We start from the raw sequence: 18,611 nt of genomic DNA, 5'->3' as shown, positions 1-18,611 counted from the left end.
GAGTTGCTAAACCAAGAAGTAAAGATACACAAAGCAGGCACTTACAGCAGGACCTGGTGCTCCGACAGGGCCTTGAGGGCCCGTAGGACCTGGAGGACCCTGAAGAGGAGCACATCAATAGAAGTCTTGTGTTATTTTTCTTAACATGAAGTGCGTGTATTCACTAGAATACTAAATACTCATCAAAATCTGAAGACGTAAAATGGTTGATAAAAAAAACTAAAAAAAACTTACATGTTCTCCTTTGTCACCTTTGCTCCCTTTCTGTCCTGGTTCTCCAATCTCTCCCTGTGAAACAGAACCATCAAAGTGAAACACAATCCTCAGCTAAGGATACATCATGCACATTATGCTTATGCATCACCTGATCGGACATTTCCCATAACAGAAAACCAGATATGGGAAACTGACAAAACCAACAGAAATTTTATGCAGCCCTCTTTTTTCTGATAATTTACACCTAAAGGAGGGGGCAAAGGGGGGCTTATATTGAGTCACTCGCAAACTATCGAGCAAAGAAAAACAAGATAATTGCTTCCATTAGAAAACCCACTGAAAGATACAAAATAAAGCCGTTTGTACCTTTGCACCCTTTCAAAACCTTTTCTACGCTGTGGGTGTTTGGACGTGTATTCCTAATAGCTATCGGTGCTGAAGGCAATTATGGGGTTAGCCAGACAATGCAGTTTTTTTTTGTCTCATGAAAAAGCTCTTAAATCAGTCAAATCTCCACGGCATTAAAGTGTCTGAACGCGTGTAAAATGTTAGCTAGTAATATCTCGTAAATCCCACACAGCAAATGCTCCCGGCGTTGTCTCTGTCCGTCCACTCTCTGCAGGGACCGCCGAAGGGCCCCGCAAGAACCGAGGAGCTCACCGGCAGGATGAGAGATTATCCTTTGACTTTCTGCTGCTGCTCATCTTCCCGCATAAGGAGTTGCTCTCACCTCTGAATGCTAAAGAGTCACCGTGACACGTTGTGTCACTGCCTCTAAATTCAGCGCCTATCGCCGCTTTGTTTGTGCGCCGCAGCAACAAGGCTGGCTAGACGATTAAAGATCTGCAAATCAATGCAAACTCTGTAAAACAAATTTCCCTTGGAGCGTTTGGATCAGAGGGAAAGGGATGAAAAGAAATATGATTTATATCCCAGCTTTGGTGTCTGGGCTACATATATTTCTGTTTATAGCACAGTACATGTTTACATTGTTGGCAATGTAAGTTACGTGAATCTTCAGCTTTTGAATGAGTGTGTCTGAGTAATCTTTTCAACCATCTGGCTCAAACTGTTCTTTGTTCATGAACCACTCAGAAACAAGCAAGACTCAAACTAGTGTCAACACACTGGACCAAAAATGACTATAAAAGGACAATTTAAAGCTCAGGTGAAATTTCTAACTGTTTACCAGGACAGAACCAAAGTCTTCAGGAAAGTTTTTTGGCCAAGAAGAAAACCCCTCATAGTGATGAAAAGAACAACTTTTGTAGGAGTCGATGTTTTCAAGCTCTCATTCACTGATCCAGTCTATGAAGTTGGTACAGTAATGTACATGGAGGTCTACCTCTAACCTCTCCACCTGCACTGGAAAAAAAATGAAGAGACCACTGCACTGAAAACCTCCTGGTTATTCCACCAAATATTGATTTCTGAACTCTTTCTGAGTCAAAACATTACTATTGATTTATTTGCATTATTTATCATTTTCTGCAAATTAATACAAAATTTTTGCTTGGAATTTCAGAGACATGTTGTCAGTAGTTCATAGAGTAAAAGGACAATGTTTATTTTACTCAAACATCTACCTGTAAGGAGTAAAATCAGAAAACTGATCATTTGGCAGTGATCTCTAACTTTTTTCCAGAGCTTTAATGATTGAAGCTTGGACATAGATAAGTGTGTTAAGAGGTTATCCATCAACAAACACACATCAAACAAAAAGGACTGAAATGCATAAAGGTGGCAAATATTAAGCTTCTAGAATGGTCCTGACTTCTAATTTTATTTAAATTTATTAAAACCAAACATCAGATTTAGTGGTTTAAGCTTTTTGTTGCAATTTTTTCCTTTCAGACAGAACGGAAATCGAGCCATATAAAGCAATTGACCTTGTCTCCATCCTCTCCGGGTGGCCCCGGTGGCCCTCCAGGTCCTGGTAGTCCCACAGGTCCCTGAATACCGTCTCTTCCGGCTGGGCCCTGAGGACCTTTTTCTCCCTGGAGTTATTTCATAAAGGCACAGTCAGAAAGGCACAGCAGTACATCTAGCACACCGCGGCTATTTCTGTAACACGAGCCCCTTACCGGTCCACCTTTCTCTCCAGCAGGGCCTGGTGGTCCCTGTGGGCCAGAACGTCCAGGCGGGCCTGTAGGTCCGGCTGGGCCGGCCGGACCCCGCTCGCCAGGAGAACCCTTTGGCAAACAAAACACACCAAAGTTAGTCACCAAAATAATAAAGCGGGATCAAAACTATCATCACTCATATGTAAGTAACATATTTGACATATATCATTATATATTCTATAAATTGAAAATTTCAGGATACCAACTTTAGCATGAAGGCTCTCCTCAGAGATACATCTGAGCTAATGAAAGGTTAGCATGTAGATGCAGTGAAATATACTCACAGCAGGTCCAGGTGGGCCTTGAGGACCCTCATTCCCTTTCAGACCATGAGCCCCCTGCAGAGCAAAATTAAACAAAGGCTTGAGAAAAACACACACACACACACACACGCATCTGTCGAGAAAGCATCCTGCCTCATAAACTCCCTATCTTTAAACTGGCACAGCATGAGGTAGAAAACCTCCTGCAGTCCCCAAAGCAGCCGTTCAGCAGATGGAGAAAACAGTTTTTTACCAATACAGCAGCAAATCTGCTTCGTCGTCGCAGAGAGAGGCGGTGTGTGTACCGCATAATTCAGCATGTCACGACGATGGGGACTGAATTGATATTACGAATGATTTCTTTGCAGTGAGAAAGTGTAATAAACGTTCTCATAGAATGGGGAAGAGGGGGGAAAGAACAACCTAAAGTTAAATAAACAACCTGTTCCCGTTTTGGAGCCCACTCAGAGCTACTTGACTTTAACACATTGCTACAGCAGTTTAATAGCTTATAGCCTCAGACTATTATGAAATAGACATGGAGCGAGAAATATTGATTTTGTTGGAAGGTATATTTGAATGCTGAGCAGAGAGAGACGACTTACCACAGGGCCTGGCAGACCTCTCTCTCCAGGGAAGCCTCTTTGTCCGGGAGGGCCGTCTTTACCAGTTGGGCCCGCAGGACCGGGGTCACCCTGTGGTTAGTTTGAATAAATAACGTCCTGAATCAAATAGTCAACAGATGCGGGAAGTGCGACTAGTGGTCCAGAGTCCAAAGTTTCACCTTAGCTCCTTCTTTCCCTGCAGCTCCGGGCAGACCGTGCTCACCAGGTGGACCTGGGGGTCCCGGATGACCTCGATCTCCCATTGGTCCAGTCTCACCTGTTGGTCCCTGCAGGAAAAATAATAAAATGGCTTGTCTAATCCGATTGTAACAGAGAAGCTACTGAAGCTCAGATTGCTAAATAAGCTAGCGGTGGTTCCAATAAAATGAACACAGGATACAGGGCATTGCTGTTTGTAGTAATGGGGCTTCATAGCTGCAGACCGGTGTAGGTGCAAAGTCATTATGTTAGGCCTAATGTGTGTACTCGGTGAGGAATGATGACGGAAAATGACGCTTTCGCTTCTTAAATCCTAAAGGAGAAATTGAGCATTTACTGAGTAGGAGGGCAACTCCTCCTTAAAGCATCGGTGTTCCTCCATTATCGTCGATGTTCTCAGCTGGCATTAGCAGAACTGCTTGGAGGGTAAGTCTGCTAAGGAGTCATGCATAATGGATGAAGAGCCCAAAGCTAATATAGAAAGAAAAACAGCACCCGAGGTACGGCTCTCGCAACAATAAATCAGCTGTTGCCGGACCGGCTGAAAGCGTTCCTAGCTGTTCCCGTTGCTTTGATGCGAGCGCGTTTCAGAAAGTACACTAACAAGAGTGCAACATCTAAACACGTGACTGGTACGTTTTTGGCACGGACACTGCTTTCTGGGTGAATGGAGAAGAAAAATAAAGCAAGGAGCGTACCTGAGGTCCAACCACACCTGGAGGACCAGGAGGGCCTGTCTTGCCTTGGAATCCCTGGATGTGACAGAAGAAACCAAAACTCAGTCCATCACCGAACAGTCTGGCGACTACAAACGAGCTCAGCGATCAAACAGCTTTACTTACAGTCTCTCCTCTCTGTCCAGGATGTCCAGGCAGTCCATCTTTCCCTGGGGGTCCCTGACAAATTCACACAAATCCACAAATTCAAAGTAAACGTACTTAAAAAAAACAACAACAAAAAAACATGGCTTTCTAAAGATCATCTGACTCACAGGAGGACCCTTTGGTCCTGGAAAACCTGTTGGTCCCTGAGGCCCTGGCAAACCCTAAAAAAAAAGAAAGAAAAAGAAAAATACATAACTGCCAGTCAGAAATCATTGATCTCTCTCAGAATAGCAGATTCCTTTCAAACAACCCGACTTTTGATAAGAGAATAATGCTACATACCCTCTCTCCAGGAGGTCCTGGTGGGCCGTCATTTCCTGAGTTACCCTGAGGAAACAAAGCATAGGGGTCAGCTGTGAAAAAAACAAAAAAACGACACACACACACACACACACACACACACACACACACACACACACACACACACACACACACTCGCCAAAAGAACCCATAAGATGAGAGCGAAATATTTCACAGACTTTTGGTCCAGCTTTCCCCGTCGGTCCCCTCGGCCCTCTCTCTCCTCGCGGCCCCTGACGGAAACAAAGACATGATCAGAATCACAGAGAGGGCTCCGCCAGAGATACAGATGACCTGGAAACGCTGAGATTAATTAATGTTTCGACTTGGCTCCCCCTCAAGAATAGCCACGTCGAGGGCCCCCACTCCCCCTCCTCCTGCTTTTACCGAGGTGCCAAGTTTGCCATCTGTAGATAAGCTGAAGTGTGCTGAGTAAGACTAACCGTTGGTCCTCTCTGTCCGCGTGGGCCTGGCTTTCCTCCTGTGCCCTGTGGATGTTAAGAACACGCAGTGATCAAAGGAGTGGCAACTCGCATCATTAAAGGGAGATTGGGCTGCATGCTCAACATGAATTAATCTAAAGGCCAGGAGAGGATCATATCTGCAGACGGAGCTCAACAGAATCAGGCCGTCGCTCTGCTCTGAGAACAGCTTTTACGTCTCGTCCAGGCCTGTGTGCGCTTTTATGTCATCGTTAATTCTTCTAATCACCAACATTTGAGCCGTTAGCGCTATAGAAAATAACTTTTTTTTTTTACAATTTAACAGTCATATCACAGGGCCCAAATTAAAACGGGCTCGTTTAACTTTAATGAGAAAACAAGCGCATCTTTTGAGTGGTATTAAGCCTTTAAGCTTTTCTTTTCTTCCTTTTCAGCTCAGTCCCATAAACTTTCCCCGACTGTCCTGCAAAGATGAGAAGCTTTATGCGCCCCGCTCCAGCCAGTCGCGGTGACAAACTGTTACTCTTCCAGGCGAGCTAATGGCCCGTCGCTAACACACGCAGAGTGCGTGAAACATTGCTCAAAGTGCCGTCGGGTGATAAACAATGTTTTTGCTGGTTTGAAATGAGTTGTGTAAAAGGTGCTTTCTTCCTCTGCTTGGTCAAATCTGTTTTGGAGCCACGCAGCCTCCGCTGGGGTTGATCAATCTCGATCCGGGTCCGTGTTCCAACACTCAGTCGGGCTAATGTAAATAAAAAATGCTCTGTGCGACGTACCCGGGAGCCTTTCTCTCCGTTGGCGCCCGGGAAGCCTTGGAAGCCCTGAGATCCCTGTGTGGCAGAAAAGAGAGCAATTAGTCACCTGAGAGAGAAAAGATATGCACTTCTTCCTTATTTATTTCACTCCCTGGAATACTCCCAGCCCGTTGTAGCTAGTGGGAGAGGGCGCTGCGGTGTTTTATTGTTATCGCATAAGCAGCAGAGGGCTGACAGGGATTGCTTATTCACATCTTCATCTCTTTGATCAGGAAGCTTCAAGCACGTCCACTTTTCCGACTCAGGCTTTGCTACAACAAGCTTAATGCTTGAAGTAGCTGATGGTAGAAAAAAAAAAAACAGCTTCGAAAGCATACAAAGACATGGAAATAGAAACGCAGCATTATGACAGTACAGACAGGCAAAGTGTGTAATGTCTCAGAGCTCCAGTTAAGTTCAATTTTATTCATGGTAACTTTAGATTTTGAACAACTTTTATTCAACCAAGAAAGGGAATTCGACAAAGATCTCTCAAAAGATAGCAACCAAAGTAAAAGGTTTTGAAAAATTTACATTAAAAAACAATATTATGTAAAACATTAATTATGCCCTTCTTACTAACCAATGAAAACATTTGTATTGGCATTATCCTTTTTTTATTTGCTAACCAGCTTTCTGGACAGGTGATTGCCAAGTCCTTGAGGATACTGGACCTCCTAGCTTAATCTTTACCATTACCTCTTTCAGTTTGATCAAACATGTTGGTAAAATTATTATCTTAAACCTTAACTTGCCAGAGACTATCACTGAGTAATGCTTTTGGTTAGCAATATGCTGAGCACTTGCCTTTGGTCCTTGTCTTCCTGGGTAGCCTGGCAATCCGGGAACTCCGAGTTTACCCTGTTGACAAAAACACATTTCGATAAAATGCTTGTGATTTGCCTAAGAGAGAACCTTTGCTAAACTCAAAGTTGCAATATGACGACGAAATTTAACATTCAACATAAACAAAGATAATCAGTTGTCAGATTTCAGCAGCAGAGAGGTTGGACTAAACACCTGATACGTGTTGGTGGTGTACTGTTTGTGATGCTCTACATATATTTCTACCTTTTTAATGTGCAAGGCATGAAAATCTGTATTATGGCAGACACCTATTATTTTGCTGATCAAACAAACTGGCATATTTCCTTCAAACTTTTTTTTATTATTCTTCTCAAAGACATTCACAGTGAAAAAGGGAATCTATTCCTGGTTTGCTAATGTGCTAGCTTTAGCCTAGCAGTTTAGCAAACTGCTTCTTGTAAAAAATATCTTTAGCAAGAGTGTCTATAAGTCTATTGCAGACTCATGCAGTACGTATTGAGTCAGACTTTGAACTATATTACAGCTGTCCAATGTAGGGACTATATAATTTACTATACTTTTGTAAAGCCCATCAAAGGTTTAATGTCTTGATGTTGAAAAATGCTTAATTTTGTATAACTCAGATCAATTAAAGCTAACTTGACATGTTACATTCTTTATTTTTTTTGTATCTAAAAAAAAATGCAATACAAATGAAAACTTTTGTCATTTGTTTCTATATTATTCTTCTCATGTTAGATGCAAAATGTAAAAATAAAACTCAAGTAGTTACACGCTCCACCAGGCGAATTGCATGTAAATCTGTTGTCTCCAGCTTAATGTTTTATTTTTGCAGGTTCTACAGGCAGCATAACACCACAGCTACATTACGGTTTGACCATTTCTAGTGTCAGACACTGCAGAATAAAAACGTCTGATTGATGGAATCATAACAGTTGGTAACATTTATTTCCATCCCAAGTATATAAACTGCAGCAAACAGATAAAAATAAAAAAAGAAAACATGATTTGCTGCTGAACCCATTTTTCCTTTGTTGAGCTATATTGTTGTGGCGCTTCTCTGTGACTGCCACGGGTGAAGGGCAATAAAAACTGGTGATGCAGTGCAACTGAAAACGCAGCCTTCACCAAGTGACCGCATCATTATTTTATTCTATTACATCCCAATAAATATTTAGACTTTTTTGCTGTTGTTCTCCACTGAGTTCAGTGCAAAAACATCTTATCTCATAACAAAAACAAGACTGAGCAAACCTCCCATTATTTTTAATGTTAATGAACACAAAAATTAAACATGCACAAGCGCCACAGCTCAATAAATACCCGCGCTGTTTACAGCTGAAGCGTCGATTCTAATTATACACAGAAACGGCATCGGCATTATTTAATGCAGACTTAATAAGGAAACTGAAATATTGACCACAGCTCAATAATTTGGTCAAATCAGATTCTGAAAAGAAAAAAGAAAAAAAACATAAAAGAAGCAGCTTCAATACTGTGTGAATCAGTGTCTAAGGCATAAAAATCAAATACATGTGTTCAAGGGATTGTTAAACATTGAGATAATTAAGAATCTTTTTCCAGCGAGCGTCAGAAGACAATAAATCAACTCCTCAGTTCTGTTAAAAAAATGATTAAGTCATCTGGGAGATTTGCCATTGGCTGTGTGAAATATACACAGCAGCCTACTCAGTGTTTAACTGAAGCCTTTAATGCTGGTTGAAGAGCAGCAGCAGTGGGCAAACTGATCCCTGTTCAGATCAGATAATTGGGAGAAAAAAAAAGGTTTCCTCTTAAAGCCTGGCTGCGCCTTAATCTTAGAGCAAACATGACTGAGGATAAGAAAATAAAGATGAATCACTTTTTACTTTCTTTTAGGCAGGCAGTGAGGAATAAGTATGACTCATAGTGAAGAAATATAAATTGGAAAAAAGAAAGAAAAAAAAAAGTGTCTCACCTTCTCACCAGAGGGGCCGAGCGGACCAGGATCTCCAGGGAGCCCTGAGCGACCCTTTGGCCCTTCTGGGCCGTCCTCTCCTCTGGGTCCCGCCGGTCCAAGTTCTCCCTGGACAGCACAGGAGGAACCACAAAGCGTGAATGTTTCTTTCACTACATGGTGCAGAGCTAGCACAAACTAGACGGATTGTAAGTAACTGAAGTTGCTCTATCGGTAACCAAACTACCTACTGCACACATCAGTTCGGATCTTGATTGCAGTTATTTACTACTTTGTGTCGGTATTTAAAATGCAAATCTTGATTCAATCACTAAAGTTTGTGATATAGAAAAAGTTCACAGGGTGTGAATACTTTTCCCAGGCACAGCATTACTGCCACCTTCTGTCTATTAATGGGAATAACATTAATGGACATTAATGTTGTCGTATTGCTATGTGTTGCTAATTTTAATCATTTTACTCACTAGTATATGTGTGTTTTCCTAAAAAAGAATGAGGATGAAAGCCAAATAGAGAACATTTTGTCACACACACGCACACACACACACACACACACACAAAAGAAAATCCTGAGTATGATGAGATGAACACCTATTATACTTTTGAGCCAGTTGTTGTCCTTTGAGTAGTTCAGGTTGGCCCTTTTAACAGGACTGAACACTTGCTTAAAGGATCCAGTTAGATACTGTTCCCGTTGAAAAGTGGTTAGCAATCCTATTACTGCCTCTCGCTGTAAGTGCGCTCCCATTTTAAAAGGACACACACACTAAATGACAGAGTACAAACTGGCACTGACAGCCCGGCGCTGCTTGCCGAGGCCCATTGGTGTGTGAACGGTATCTAGTTAAAGGTCCGTGCAGAGTTGCAAAGCAAGCAGATGCACGCGCACCCCTCAAGCACACATGAAACGGCATCAGGCAAACTGTACTTGACTTACGCTCGCAGGCTCATCAAACAAAACACTTTAAATTGAGCGCTCTCGCGCGCATGCAAACACACACACGCCCCCCCTTTCACACGCCTGCTTCAAACCGAGTCATTTACAGCCTGGCCCATGTGGGCAACGCCAAAGCAGAGGGGGCCTCCTCAAATCTTTGCTTTCATCTGGATCGGGGTAGTCTCCAGAGGAAAACATGGCGGAAGGCCCGTGTCTCTCGTGGGCTTGGAGTGGTGTTTAAAGTGCCATTGATTTCTCCCTCCTTTTTCAGCTGGAGACAGCCCGGTTCAGGGATGGGGGGATTTAATGTTTCAAGTATGGGGCTGCAGTGAGTTATGTTTCTCACTGTGGAAGTCATATTTTCCTGCGGCTTGACAGCATAAATCCCTAATGCACTTCAGAGGAGCTGCTCCGGAGTGAGTGTGTCAAACTTCTTTTTCTCCTACATCGGGGCGGGCGGGCGATGGGTTTAGGACCGACTTGGAAGAGGCGGAGGAGGAATTGAAAACTGCTACACGATTAGAGCTGTCAACATGAACAACACCTCATGTTTTCTCATTACGTTCTCTTCCGCAGCAGTCAGAAAGGCTTTAGGCAACTGGGGAGGGAGGTTGCCGCAGAAGGGGTCACTGTAGGTTAACTTGGACGATGCTAAACTTCAAGCTATTTGAAAAGTTACATTTGCTTTGAGTGACAAATTTACATTGGCCTGCAAAAATATCCACGCCCCTCCGCCACTGTGATATATGTCTTTACCACATGTGTGGCATTGGTGCTCATTTCAACCTGCTCAAGCTCAATCAGGTTGGACAGATAATGTTTTTACAATTAAGGTTTTCCCACAGATTCTCAGTTGTCTGTATATTAATTTGTCCACTCTAATATATGAATTTTGCCACATGTAACATGTTCATTTTCATCCAAGATATTTTAGTACTTACACCCATAAAACTTTTCCTTTAAGTCTGACAAGCTTTCCAGCCTTCAGCAACACATAGGGTCCATTCCCATCAACCCAGTTTTGTCCATTTTAATTAAAATCTAGTTTGCTTGCGTAGAAAGTCTGATTCCTTTGGAGAGGTGTGAATGCTTAAACAAACCCTTATGCAGACCAAAGGAAGCAAACTCTGGTCTGTCTAAAATTCCTGGTCTCGGTTCGATTGAAGTGAACTTTGGCGTGGTTTGAATGCCAAAGTGCAAAAGTGAGTGCCAAGCGGATTGGCTTGTAGATGCCAAGCGGATTGGAGACCTCTCCGAAAACAGGAAGTGGACTATAGTGCAGGGCATTCTGGGTAAATACAACCTAAACAAATGTGAGAGTCTACCACTCGCAGGAGAAATGGCTGACGTTTTTTTTTTTTTTTTTTTTTACCAAAGACAAAGGAGAAATCCTTTGTTCGCTAAAACCTACCACTCTGTCTTTGTGTACATTTTGCAAAATAGGAAGCTGTGCTCAGTGTCTTCTTCTGAGGTTTTCATGTCGTTTCCTTCATGTCGTTTCCTTCTTTACTCCTTTGCCACCACAGGCAAAGGAGTAAACGGGCTTTTCAAAGAGGTTGGATCTTTTGACAGTGCAGTGAGAAAGAGAACTGAAAATGTTGCCATTTTTGTCCCCAATCGAACCGCGTCTGCCGTACAGAAGCACTGTCACACAAAGCATTTAACATGTAGGCTTCTGAATGTAGGTTTCTAGTTTTGGCCTAGTCAGACCAGAGGACCTTCTTCTGCATGTTTCATATGTTCTACATGATGGCAAACTGAAAACAGAACTTTGTATGGGCTTCTTTCCACGATAGAAAGCCCTGCTTGTGGAGAGCAACACTAAGGGCCAAATAGTCCAATCTGCTGTTCACCTGACTACAAAGCCTGTGTGATATAAATGTTTGTCATCTGCACTTGCCCACTAGGGTCACCTAATACTCTCCGGTTAGATTTTTACGTTGACAGTCCCACTAACACCAAACACAGCTTTCAAAGAAAATGATGGGGTTGAATCACGAGCTGAAGAAGTACGAAAAAAAAACAACATTGGTGCTTGTTGTTGTAGAAATACAAGAGCCAGGAGACCTGCTGTTTTCCTATTTGGATAATTAATCTCTCAGGAACTGCAAGGGCAAAAACAAAAAATCAGCATCTCTGTCCTGGTGAAAATACACGTTACACTTTCTTGTCAGTTCTTTTCTACTTTTCCTCATCTGGGTAGATGGAGTCGGGTGTCTATTGTGGCCCAAGAAGTCGCATTGAAATCTGTACATCTCTGAGTAAAACACTACCTTTCAACTGGGCTAAAGACTAGCATGAATTACAGCTGTGATCCCATCGACAGGAAGTGGAATCATCCTGTCAACAGATTCTCCCACCCGAGCTCTAGGTACATTCAGCTCCTCCAGAGTTGCCATTTACCCCGCTGGCTACTTCTCAGATTATTTTATTTAGGGGACAGTGAGACAAACAGAGCTGAATACAGATTCAAATGTTAAAAATTATGTATCCTTTTCCTTCCACTTCAGAATTATTCAATGATTTATTTCATTCAGACACTAAAATACAAATAAAACACAATAATGTAATGTGAGCCAGGTGAGACAGGTGTGAAGACGTTTCCAAGTCAAACCTGAACCTTACCCTGTCGCCCTTTATGCCCATGTCTCCCTTGAAGCCAGGGAAGCCGTCCTCCCCCTAACATGAGAAAAATAAAAACTCACTGTTAGAGATGCAACAGACAAGACTGTAATGAGAAAAAAATATTTTTTATTAGTCAAATATCCTCTACTCCCTCCAGATTAGGCCCGCACACAAACACAGACGTCAAGTCTGACAGAGCAGCAATGAGACGAGAGCCATTGTTGCCATAGAAACACTTGATGGCCCCCCTTTTTTTGTAGCACCAAAATTATGTGTTCTACGATTATCATTAGCAAGCAAAGGCCATCAACCCCAATCATCAGTTTAATCACAATCACCATCATCTCTCTGGTAATGTCAAATTTGACTTGAATAACTGATTTATTTTCGGTCGCCCTCCCGCCTGCCTCCGCTTACCTTTTCACCCTTGGTTCCCTTGAGGCCTCGGACGCCATCAGCTCCCTGTGACACAAGAGAGATCAGACGGACGTTACACGACAATCAGGAAGCAAACGGGACAAGAGGGAGGAAAAAAACGGAGGCACATTCGCTCTGGCAGGTGAAAATATTCACCCACAATGTGATGACAGTTTTTCTAAAATAAGGCTGGCAAGAGCTTCTGAAGTAGCTGACTCACCGTTCTTCTAAAAATCTTCCCCGCAGAGAATAGAAAGTTTCCAGAGCAAACATAAAATAAAATAAAATAAAATCCTTGACCATCCTCCTAGATTTCAGCCAACTAAGACAGGAACTCTTGAGCACAAGCCAAGCGCACAAGCCAAGCTTGTTGAGTTTTCTCAGTGAAAGCTGTGCACTGCCGTCTGTGCTTTCATGACAAGCAGTTCATGATCTGAACCATCATTAATTGCACAAAATAATAATAAAATGCTAATACTAAACAATATCCTAACACATATTATTTGTCCTTTAACAGCCATTAGCTCTATATTGTACTACTCCCAAAATGTACATTTTTAGCGACATTTATAGCGATGAACTTACCTTTACACCTCGAGGTCCTGGATAACCAATGGGGCCTTGAGGTCCGGCAGGGCCCTAAGAAGACCGACATTTGATAAGAACTAGCATCATGCTAACAAAAAATGATCAAACATGGACTAGTATGATGCATCAACCAGTGACAGGAAGTGGCCAATTTTTAGCTTAACTAGCGGAACTGATGACCTGCCAGTCTATTTGGTGAACAAATCATCTGTCAAGGAGCCCTCCGGTTTTTTTTTCTTCAGTTTTTTTTATTTTTTATAATTCCCATAAAATTTATTGCAAGGATGTGTGATTATTTCCAGGTAATGTGATTTAGTTATTTGGGTTTGATTTTGGTTCATAATCAAAGTTCTTAACTTGTCTAGCTAGCAGCAGCGCTAACAAGTTACAATGACGGCATCACTCTGCTCTGAAGCTGTTACTGAGGGAAACAGCCAGACAGCTAGCCATTATCAGCATCAGTGGCGTGTTCAGGTGACCCACGAAAAGTTCAAGAAGCTGTTTTAAAAGAAAAACTTTTTATTTTTTTTAAGTGAGCCAGCTGCTCATTAAAGTTTTATTAAAGGAGCAAGAAAGGCTAAATGAAACACAGCAAAACTGCCCTTCTTATGCACTTTAAGATCTATTTAAATGTTGGCATCATTCTTGAAAGTTAAGTTGCATATTTTCAGTAATTCAGTAATAAATATAAACAGGAAAGACTATATTTACTTGTGTCAATAGCAAAACAATGTTTACAAACACTGCTTTCTCTTTTTCATGCACACAGTGTGGCATCTCTCCTTTTAATATAATTAGTTAATAACTTTTCATTGCAGAGAAACTATAAAAATATTTCGAAGGTTGTTAAATAGACACTGTAACCACCTAAAACTATATAAGCTATTTTACTGTAAACTGGAGAGTGATAATCAGTAGCAAAAGCTGCTAACTGTATCTTCTTGGATGTGGGGAAAAATATCAAAAAAAAAAATCAAATTAGAAATCTCTCAATAAATTAAGACGGAAGAGGAGAAGAAGGAAAAGAAGAAGAAGACGAAGAAGAAGAAGAGCAAGAAGAAGAAGAAGACGAAGGAAAATAAGAAGAAAAAAACAACTCACCATGTGTCCTTTCTCCCCAGTCGGGCCCTCTTTGCCAGGGTGACCCTGTGAATTATTGAGAGGAATATTATAGCATAGCATTTCAGCATAATTACCACCATAAACAGTGCAACATGCCTATAACTGAAAGACTGGGCTGTAAAACTGCTGAAGGGCAAATCTGACTGAGAAACTGGGAAAGTGGACCTTTCAAGGGTCCAGTCTCATTTGGGAATTCATTTTCCATCCTTAATGCGCAGTGTTGCAGATGCACTCACAGCTATTACTGGGCTCTAAAAGCCGAGACCAAAGTCGCTTTGAAACCTCACAATGCGAACGCGCGTACGCTCCGGCCCGTGTGAACTAACACACAACGACGAGTTTGCGGCGACGCCACACAGAACACGCACGAGGAGGTCCAGTAAAAAGACATCTGGAGGAAAATTGATTGGATTCTCGTGAGACAAAGGAGCTTCGCAAAGCCACTGATGCGTTTTTAGCACAGAGACCGAAATGGATACAAAAGAGGAAAGAAATTAGGGGCAGAGAGGAAGCTCTACGGCTGTGGATGTTGTAATTGAAGTTATAGACAACAAATGAATTAAAAGAAAAAAGTCTGAGTGGATGGATGTGTGAGCTATTTCAAATCCGAAACATGAACCTTTGAAGGACTGTGAAGCGACATATCGCATTATGTGAGCTCTTCTCCATTTTGTCTCATCTTTCAACAGACACTCACTTTCTAATTCAAATTTTATTTATTTATTTATTTATTTTTCCTGCCCCTGAAGTTACTTAAACCTCAAAAAGCCTGTCTTGGCCCCCCTCTCTCCTACGGTAGGAGCCACCTGGTGATTTCTGAGAAACATCTGTCATTAGTGCAGGTGTCACTGCTGCCTGGGATGTGAAGGAGGGTGTTTGCATATAAACTACTCTGTGTGGGTGTGATGATCTTCTGTTACAGAGCCAAATGAAAATGTTCTATCATCCATATGCTTCACACTAATAACCATCAAGGTGGTTTACACTGTATATGTTAGAAGCGCTAATGTGGCAAAGCGATATGAAATTACAGAAGTTTGTTTCACAGTGTTTCACATCCATCCATCCATCATTTGTCAGCTTTGCTGCAGTTCTAGTTTGATAGTTTGATATAATCTTGATACAAACTTACCGGAGGGCCGTCAGCTCCCGGCATTCCCGGCAATCCGGGCTTTCCAGTTGGACCCTTGACAAACATCACACACTTAGTCAGTATGTTTTAAAAGCTCATAAAAGTCTGCAGAAATGCAATATGAAGTCCTTACAAAGGCAAACTTCAGAAGTTGAAGTCAATTGAATTTGATGCTGGTTACATAAAATGAGACAATCAGTTGTTTTTTAAAATGAAGATGAAGGAAAGACAATAACTGCACAACTGGGCGTTATCTCTAAAGTAAAAACAAGTACATGGTGGGACATAAAGGTCAATAATTGGTGTAAAGACACACATTTGATAATTTTCAAAATGCACCTTTCTGGTTCAATTCACTTGTGACCTGCACTTATGTCGCTTTTTCAAACTTTTACACATGGAGAACATCTATTTTCCCTCAAGCAACTTTTGTAAAAGGCAGCACATTGAAAAAAAAAAATGTGAAAAGGTCAAAAATTTGAGGGCCTCAAACTATCATTATAGTCTGCTGAACGCAGAATGTAAGACGCACTTAATGAATATTTTGGTCGTCTTCATTAACAGAAATAATGTAAGTAACTCGCTCTATGTGGAGCTTAACTACTCATTTGAAATGGCACCACCCTAAGTCAAACGATGGAAATGCTAAAGTGCTAAGTCAGGTTACTGTACCATTAAAAACAGACGCTTGCTGACATTTAGACCACAATAAACCCCAAAAGAGCCTGTAGCAGCGACGTAGCTGAAAGCCGAGTTTAGAAAAAATTCCTACTTGTTAGCACTACAGCCAGAATATTTTACCAGTCTTACATTAGCAAGAGGAAGTAGAAGCAACTGGATATGCTAATTTGGTGTAATTCATGCTTCAATTTTATTTGGTTTAAGGCTGTGTTGGGGGGAGGAGACATTCACTTTGCTTCACTTTTCTTAATGTGTTTGTACCAAATAATGCCAAACCATGACTTCAAAACTTAAGTACCAAACGGTGATTTATGTGTACGATGCCATAAAACCCAGCAGTTCCTCACTTGCTGTGGGAAGCTGCAACTTTAAAACAAAATGTACATAATCAGTCTATTTAACCTGACCATAAGGCTGACATCGCCAATTCTAGATATATAAATGCGAATGATAGGAAAACAAGGTAGCTTAGACTAAAAAGGATACGTCACGTGTTTTTTTTTTTTTTTTAGCAGATTCTAACAGCTAAGTTAAAATATCCCAAGTTATCATTTTTTGTCGGTTTATGTGTTATTGTAAAACTCAAGACTATATAGGATTAACATCCTGAGCTGATGACTGCTTTGTTGAGCTAACACACTGAAAGAAAAGGTTGAGTTTTTAGTCTTTGTCTCGTTTTGTTCAAAGCTTTCTTTTAGAAAAAAAAAAGAAAAGAGGGAAACATACCACCCATGTAATTAATTTTTAAACTCTCTGTGTTCAATAATCTACGATGTCAGCAGGCAAATGTGATATGGCTGTAATTGGCTTAAATCGTATCAGGATTTGAATGGGTCTCTGCTGTATATGGGGCAGGACTCCGTGCCGAGGACAGGGATGTGTTTGCATAATTGTGTGATAAGCATCTGGGCCTGAATAAGAAAGCAGCTTGGCTTTCTTGCTCATGCAAATGAATGAGGCAAATTCCAATAATTTTACAGATTCTGGGTCTGCATGTATTAACATTTTATCTTGCTAGCAGTTTTTTTTTTTCTTCTTCTCCAGCAGGAATTCCATATTCAGCAGGCCTGAAATGCTACCTTCTCTCCTGGAGGTCCAATTGCTCCTTGCGGCCCTGGGAGTCCCTGCGGAGAGGATAAGAAACTGTTCGGAACCTTTTCTCTGATAGCCGAGACAGAAATCTAAAGCAAATTACCTACCTGAGCACCGGGGTTGCCTTGCTGTCCGGGGGGGCCTGGCTCTCCCTGAGGTCCCTGGAATAAACATTTAGAGAACTCCTTACACACCGATGAGGCTATTTTTCCAAGAGGAAAACAGGGTAAAAGTGTTGCACAAAATAGGTCTAAATTAAATCAGCTTCAACTGAATGGTGATGCATTACCCAATTCTAACTCAAACATACTATTCATGTACATATTGTTGCTGGATTTCAGAAATTTAGTCGCATTTGATGCAAAAGGACAAGTGTGCAGGTATATGCGGGGCACATCCTCAGACCTACTTTCCTAATGACCCAAACTGCTGAACCACAAACACAAAACACCATCCCCCCTCCCCCCCCGCAGGGTAACCAGCAATCAATTATGCTGCCTCCGTCCAGGAGTCTGGGCCAGTTGTTGATCTTCCATCTCTACCTTGTTGGAAGACTCCCAAAAGACCAAGCAGGCCGCTCCGGTAAAATATTCTCTCATTACGGGTGCCGGGAGCTGGCAGAAATTGAGCTGGAAATGTACAACTAGCCAAGAGTGTATTCTCTGATGCTGCTTGTGTGTGTTCGTATTCGTACATGTGTGCGAAAGGGCTCCTTTTTTGAGGCCTAAATACACTCGGAGTGATTAAGCTGGTGCCTCTTAACACTCTGATAGAGGTATCTTTTTAATCTGATTTAGGAATTTAATCAGTTCAATCTTTACTTACTATATTTCCTTTGGGTCCAGGGTGGCCATCCATTCCAGCAACTCCCTGTCACGCAAATGAGGGAGAGAAAATCAGGCGTGAAAGAAGAAAATCTGTAACCCACTGAAATGAAAACCCATTTAACGGCATTTAATTTTTTTTAAACTGCTGAAGGCAAATTCGGAAAAATGTCTCTATTTTGCGCTGTGCTTTTAAAAAAAAAAATAAAGACAAGAAGACAAAAATCCAATGCCCAATGTTCATGCAAAATTAAATGTATAAATATTACAGTCAAGTCTTGTCTCCGCTATACAAATATTTCAAAAAATATTAAAGTTAAACTCAATAGCGTGCTGCTTATTGTGCAGTCTGTGAGATATATTGAGCTTGGTGGGTTCCCGTGGGTGTTGTCTGCTCTCTTTGTAGCTGCCCAGGAGATGGTAGAAATGTATTCTGTTGTGTAAATACCAAATCTGCTCTGACACAGAGGATATGAAAAGATAATAGAAGGAGAGGTGATACGTACAGGTGGTCCAGGAGGTCCCTGAGGTCCCTTTGGTCCCAGCAAACCACGAGGTCCC

General features: G+C 41.7%; 1 protein-coding gene across 2 annotated transcripts in view; it reads right to left on the bottom strand.

Moving 5' to 3' along the window:
* col5a1 (procollagen, type V, alpha 1) overlaps nt 1–18,611 on the bottom strand; it is a 94,885-nt gene that overhangs the window by 16,750 nt on the left and 59,524 nt on the right. For both annotated transcript variants that reach the window (XM_007548907.2, XM_016669889.1), the window contains exons 21-45: nt 18,557–18,610; nt 18,052–18,096; nt 17,334–17,387; nt 17,214–17,258; nt 15,454–15,507; nt 14,301–14,345; nt 13,197–13,250; nt 12,612–12,656; nt 12,195–12,248; nt 8,633–8,740; nt 6,655–6,708; nt 5,830–5,883; nt 5,054–5,098; nt 4,790–4,843; nt 4,593–4,637; nt 4,418–4,471; nt 4,269–4,322; nt 4,125–4,178; nt 3,387–3,494; nt 3,208–3,297; nt 2,624–2,677; nt 2,301–2,408; nt 2,106–2,213; nt 235–288; nt 46–99 (exon numbers count right to left, since the gene is read on the bottom strand). In XM_007548907.2, coding sequence (XP_007548969.1) covers nt 46–99; nt 235–288; nt 2,106–2,213; nt 2,301–2,408; nt 2,624–2,677; nt 3,208–3,297; nt 3,387–3,494; nt 4,125–4,178; nt 4,269–4,322; nt 4,418–4,471; nt 4,593–4,637; nt 4,790–4,843; nt 5,054–5,098; nt 5,830–5,883; nt 6,655–6,708; nt 8,633–8,740; nt 12,195–12,248; nt 12,612–12,656; nt 13,197–13,250; nt 14,301–14,345; nt 15,454–15,507; nt 17,214–17,258; nt 17,334–17,387; nt 18,052–18,096; nt 18,557–18,610 — 1,548 coding nt within the window. The remainder of the gene's footprint in view (nt 1–45; nt 100–234; nt 289–2,105; nt 2,214–2,300; nt 2,409–2,623; nt 2,678–3,207; nt 3,298–3,386; nt 3,495–4,124; nt 4,179–4,268; nt 4,323–4,417; nt 4,472–4,592; nt 4,638–4,789; nt 4,844–5,053; nt 5,099–5,829; nt 5,884–6,654; nt 6,709–8,632; nt 8,741–12,194; nt 12,249–12,611; nt 12,657–13,196; nt 13,251–14,300; nt 14,346–15,453; nt 15,508–17,213; nt 17,259–17,333; nt 17,388–18,051; nt 18,097–18,556; nt 18,611) is intronic.

The sequence above is a fragment of the Poecilia formosa genome, unplaced genomic scaffold (assembly GCF_000485575.1).
Source record: "Poecilia formosa unplaced genomic scaffold, Poecilia_formosa-5.1.2 Scaffold28, whole genome shotgun sequence".
Taxonomy (NCBI): Eukaryota; Metazoa; Chordata; class Actinopteri; order Cyprinodontiformes; family Poeciliidae; genus Poecilia; species Poecilia formosa.
The sequence above is the reverse complement of the archived record's forward strand: the minus strand, read 5'-3'. Positions and strand labels throughout refer to the sequence as shown.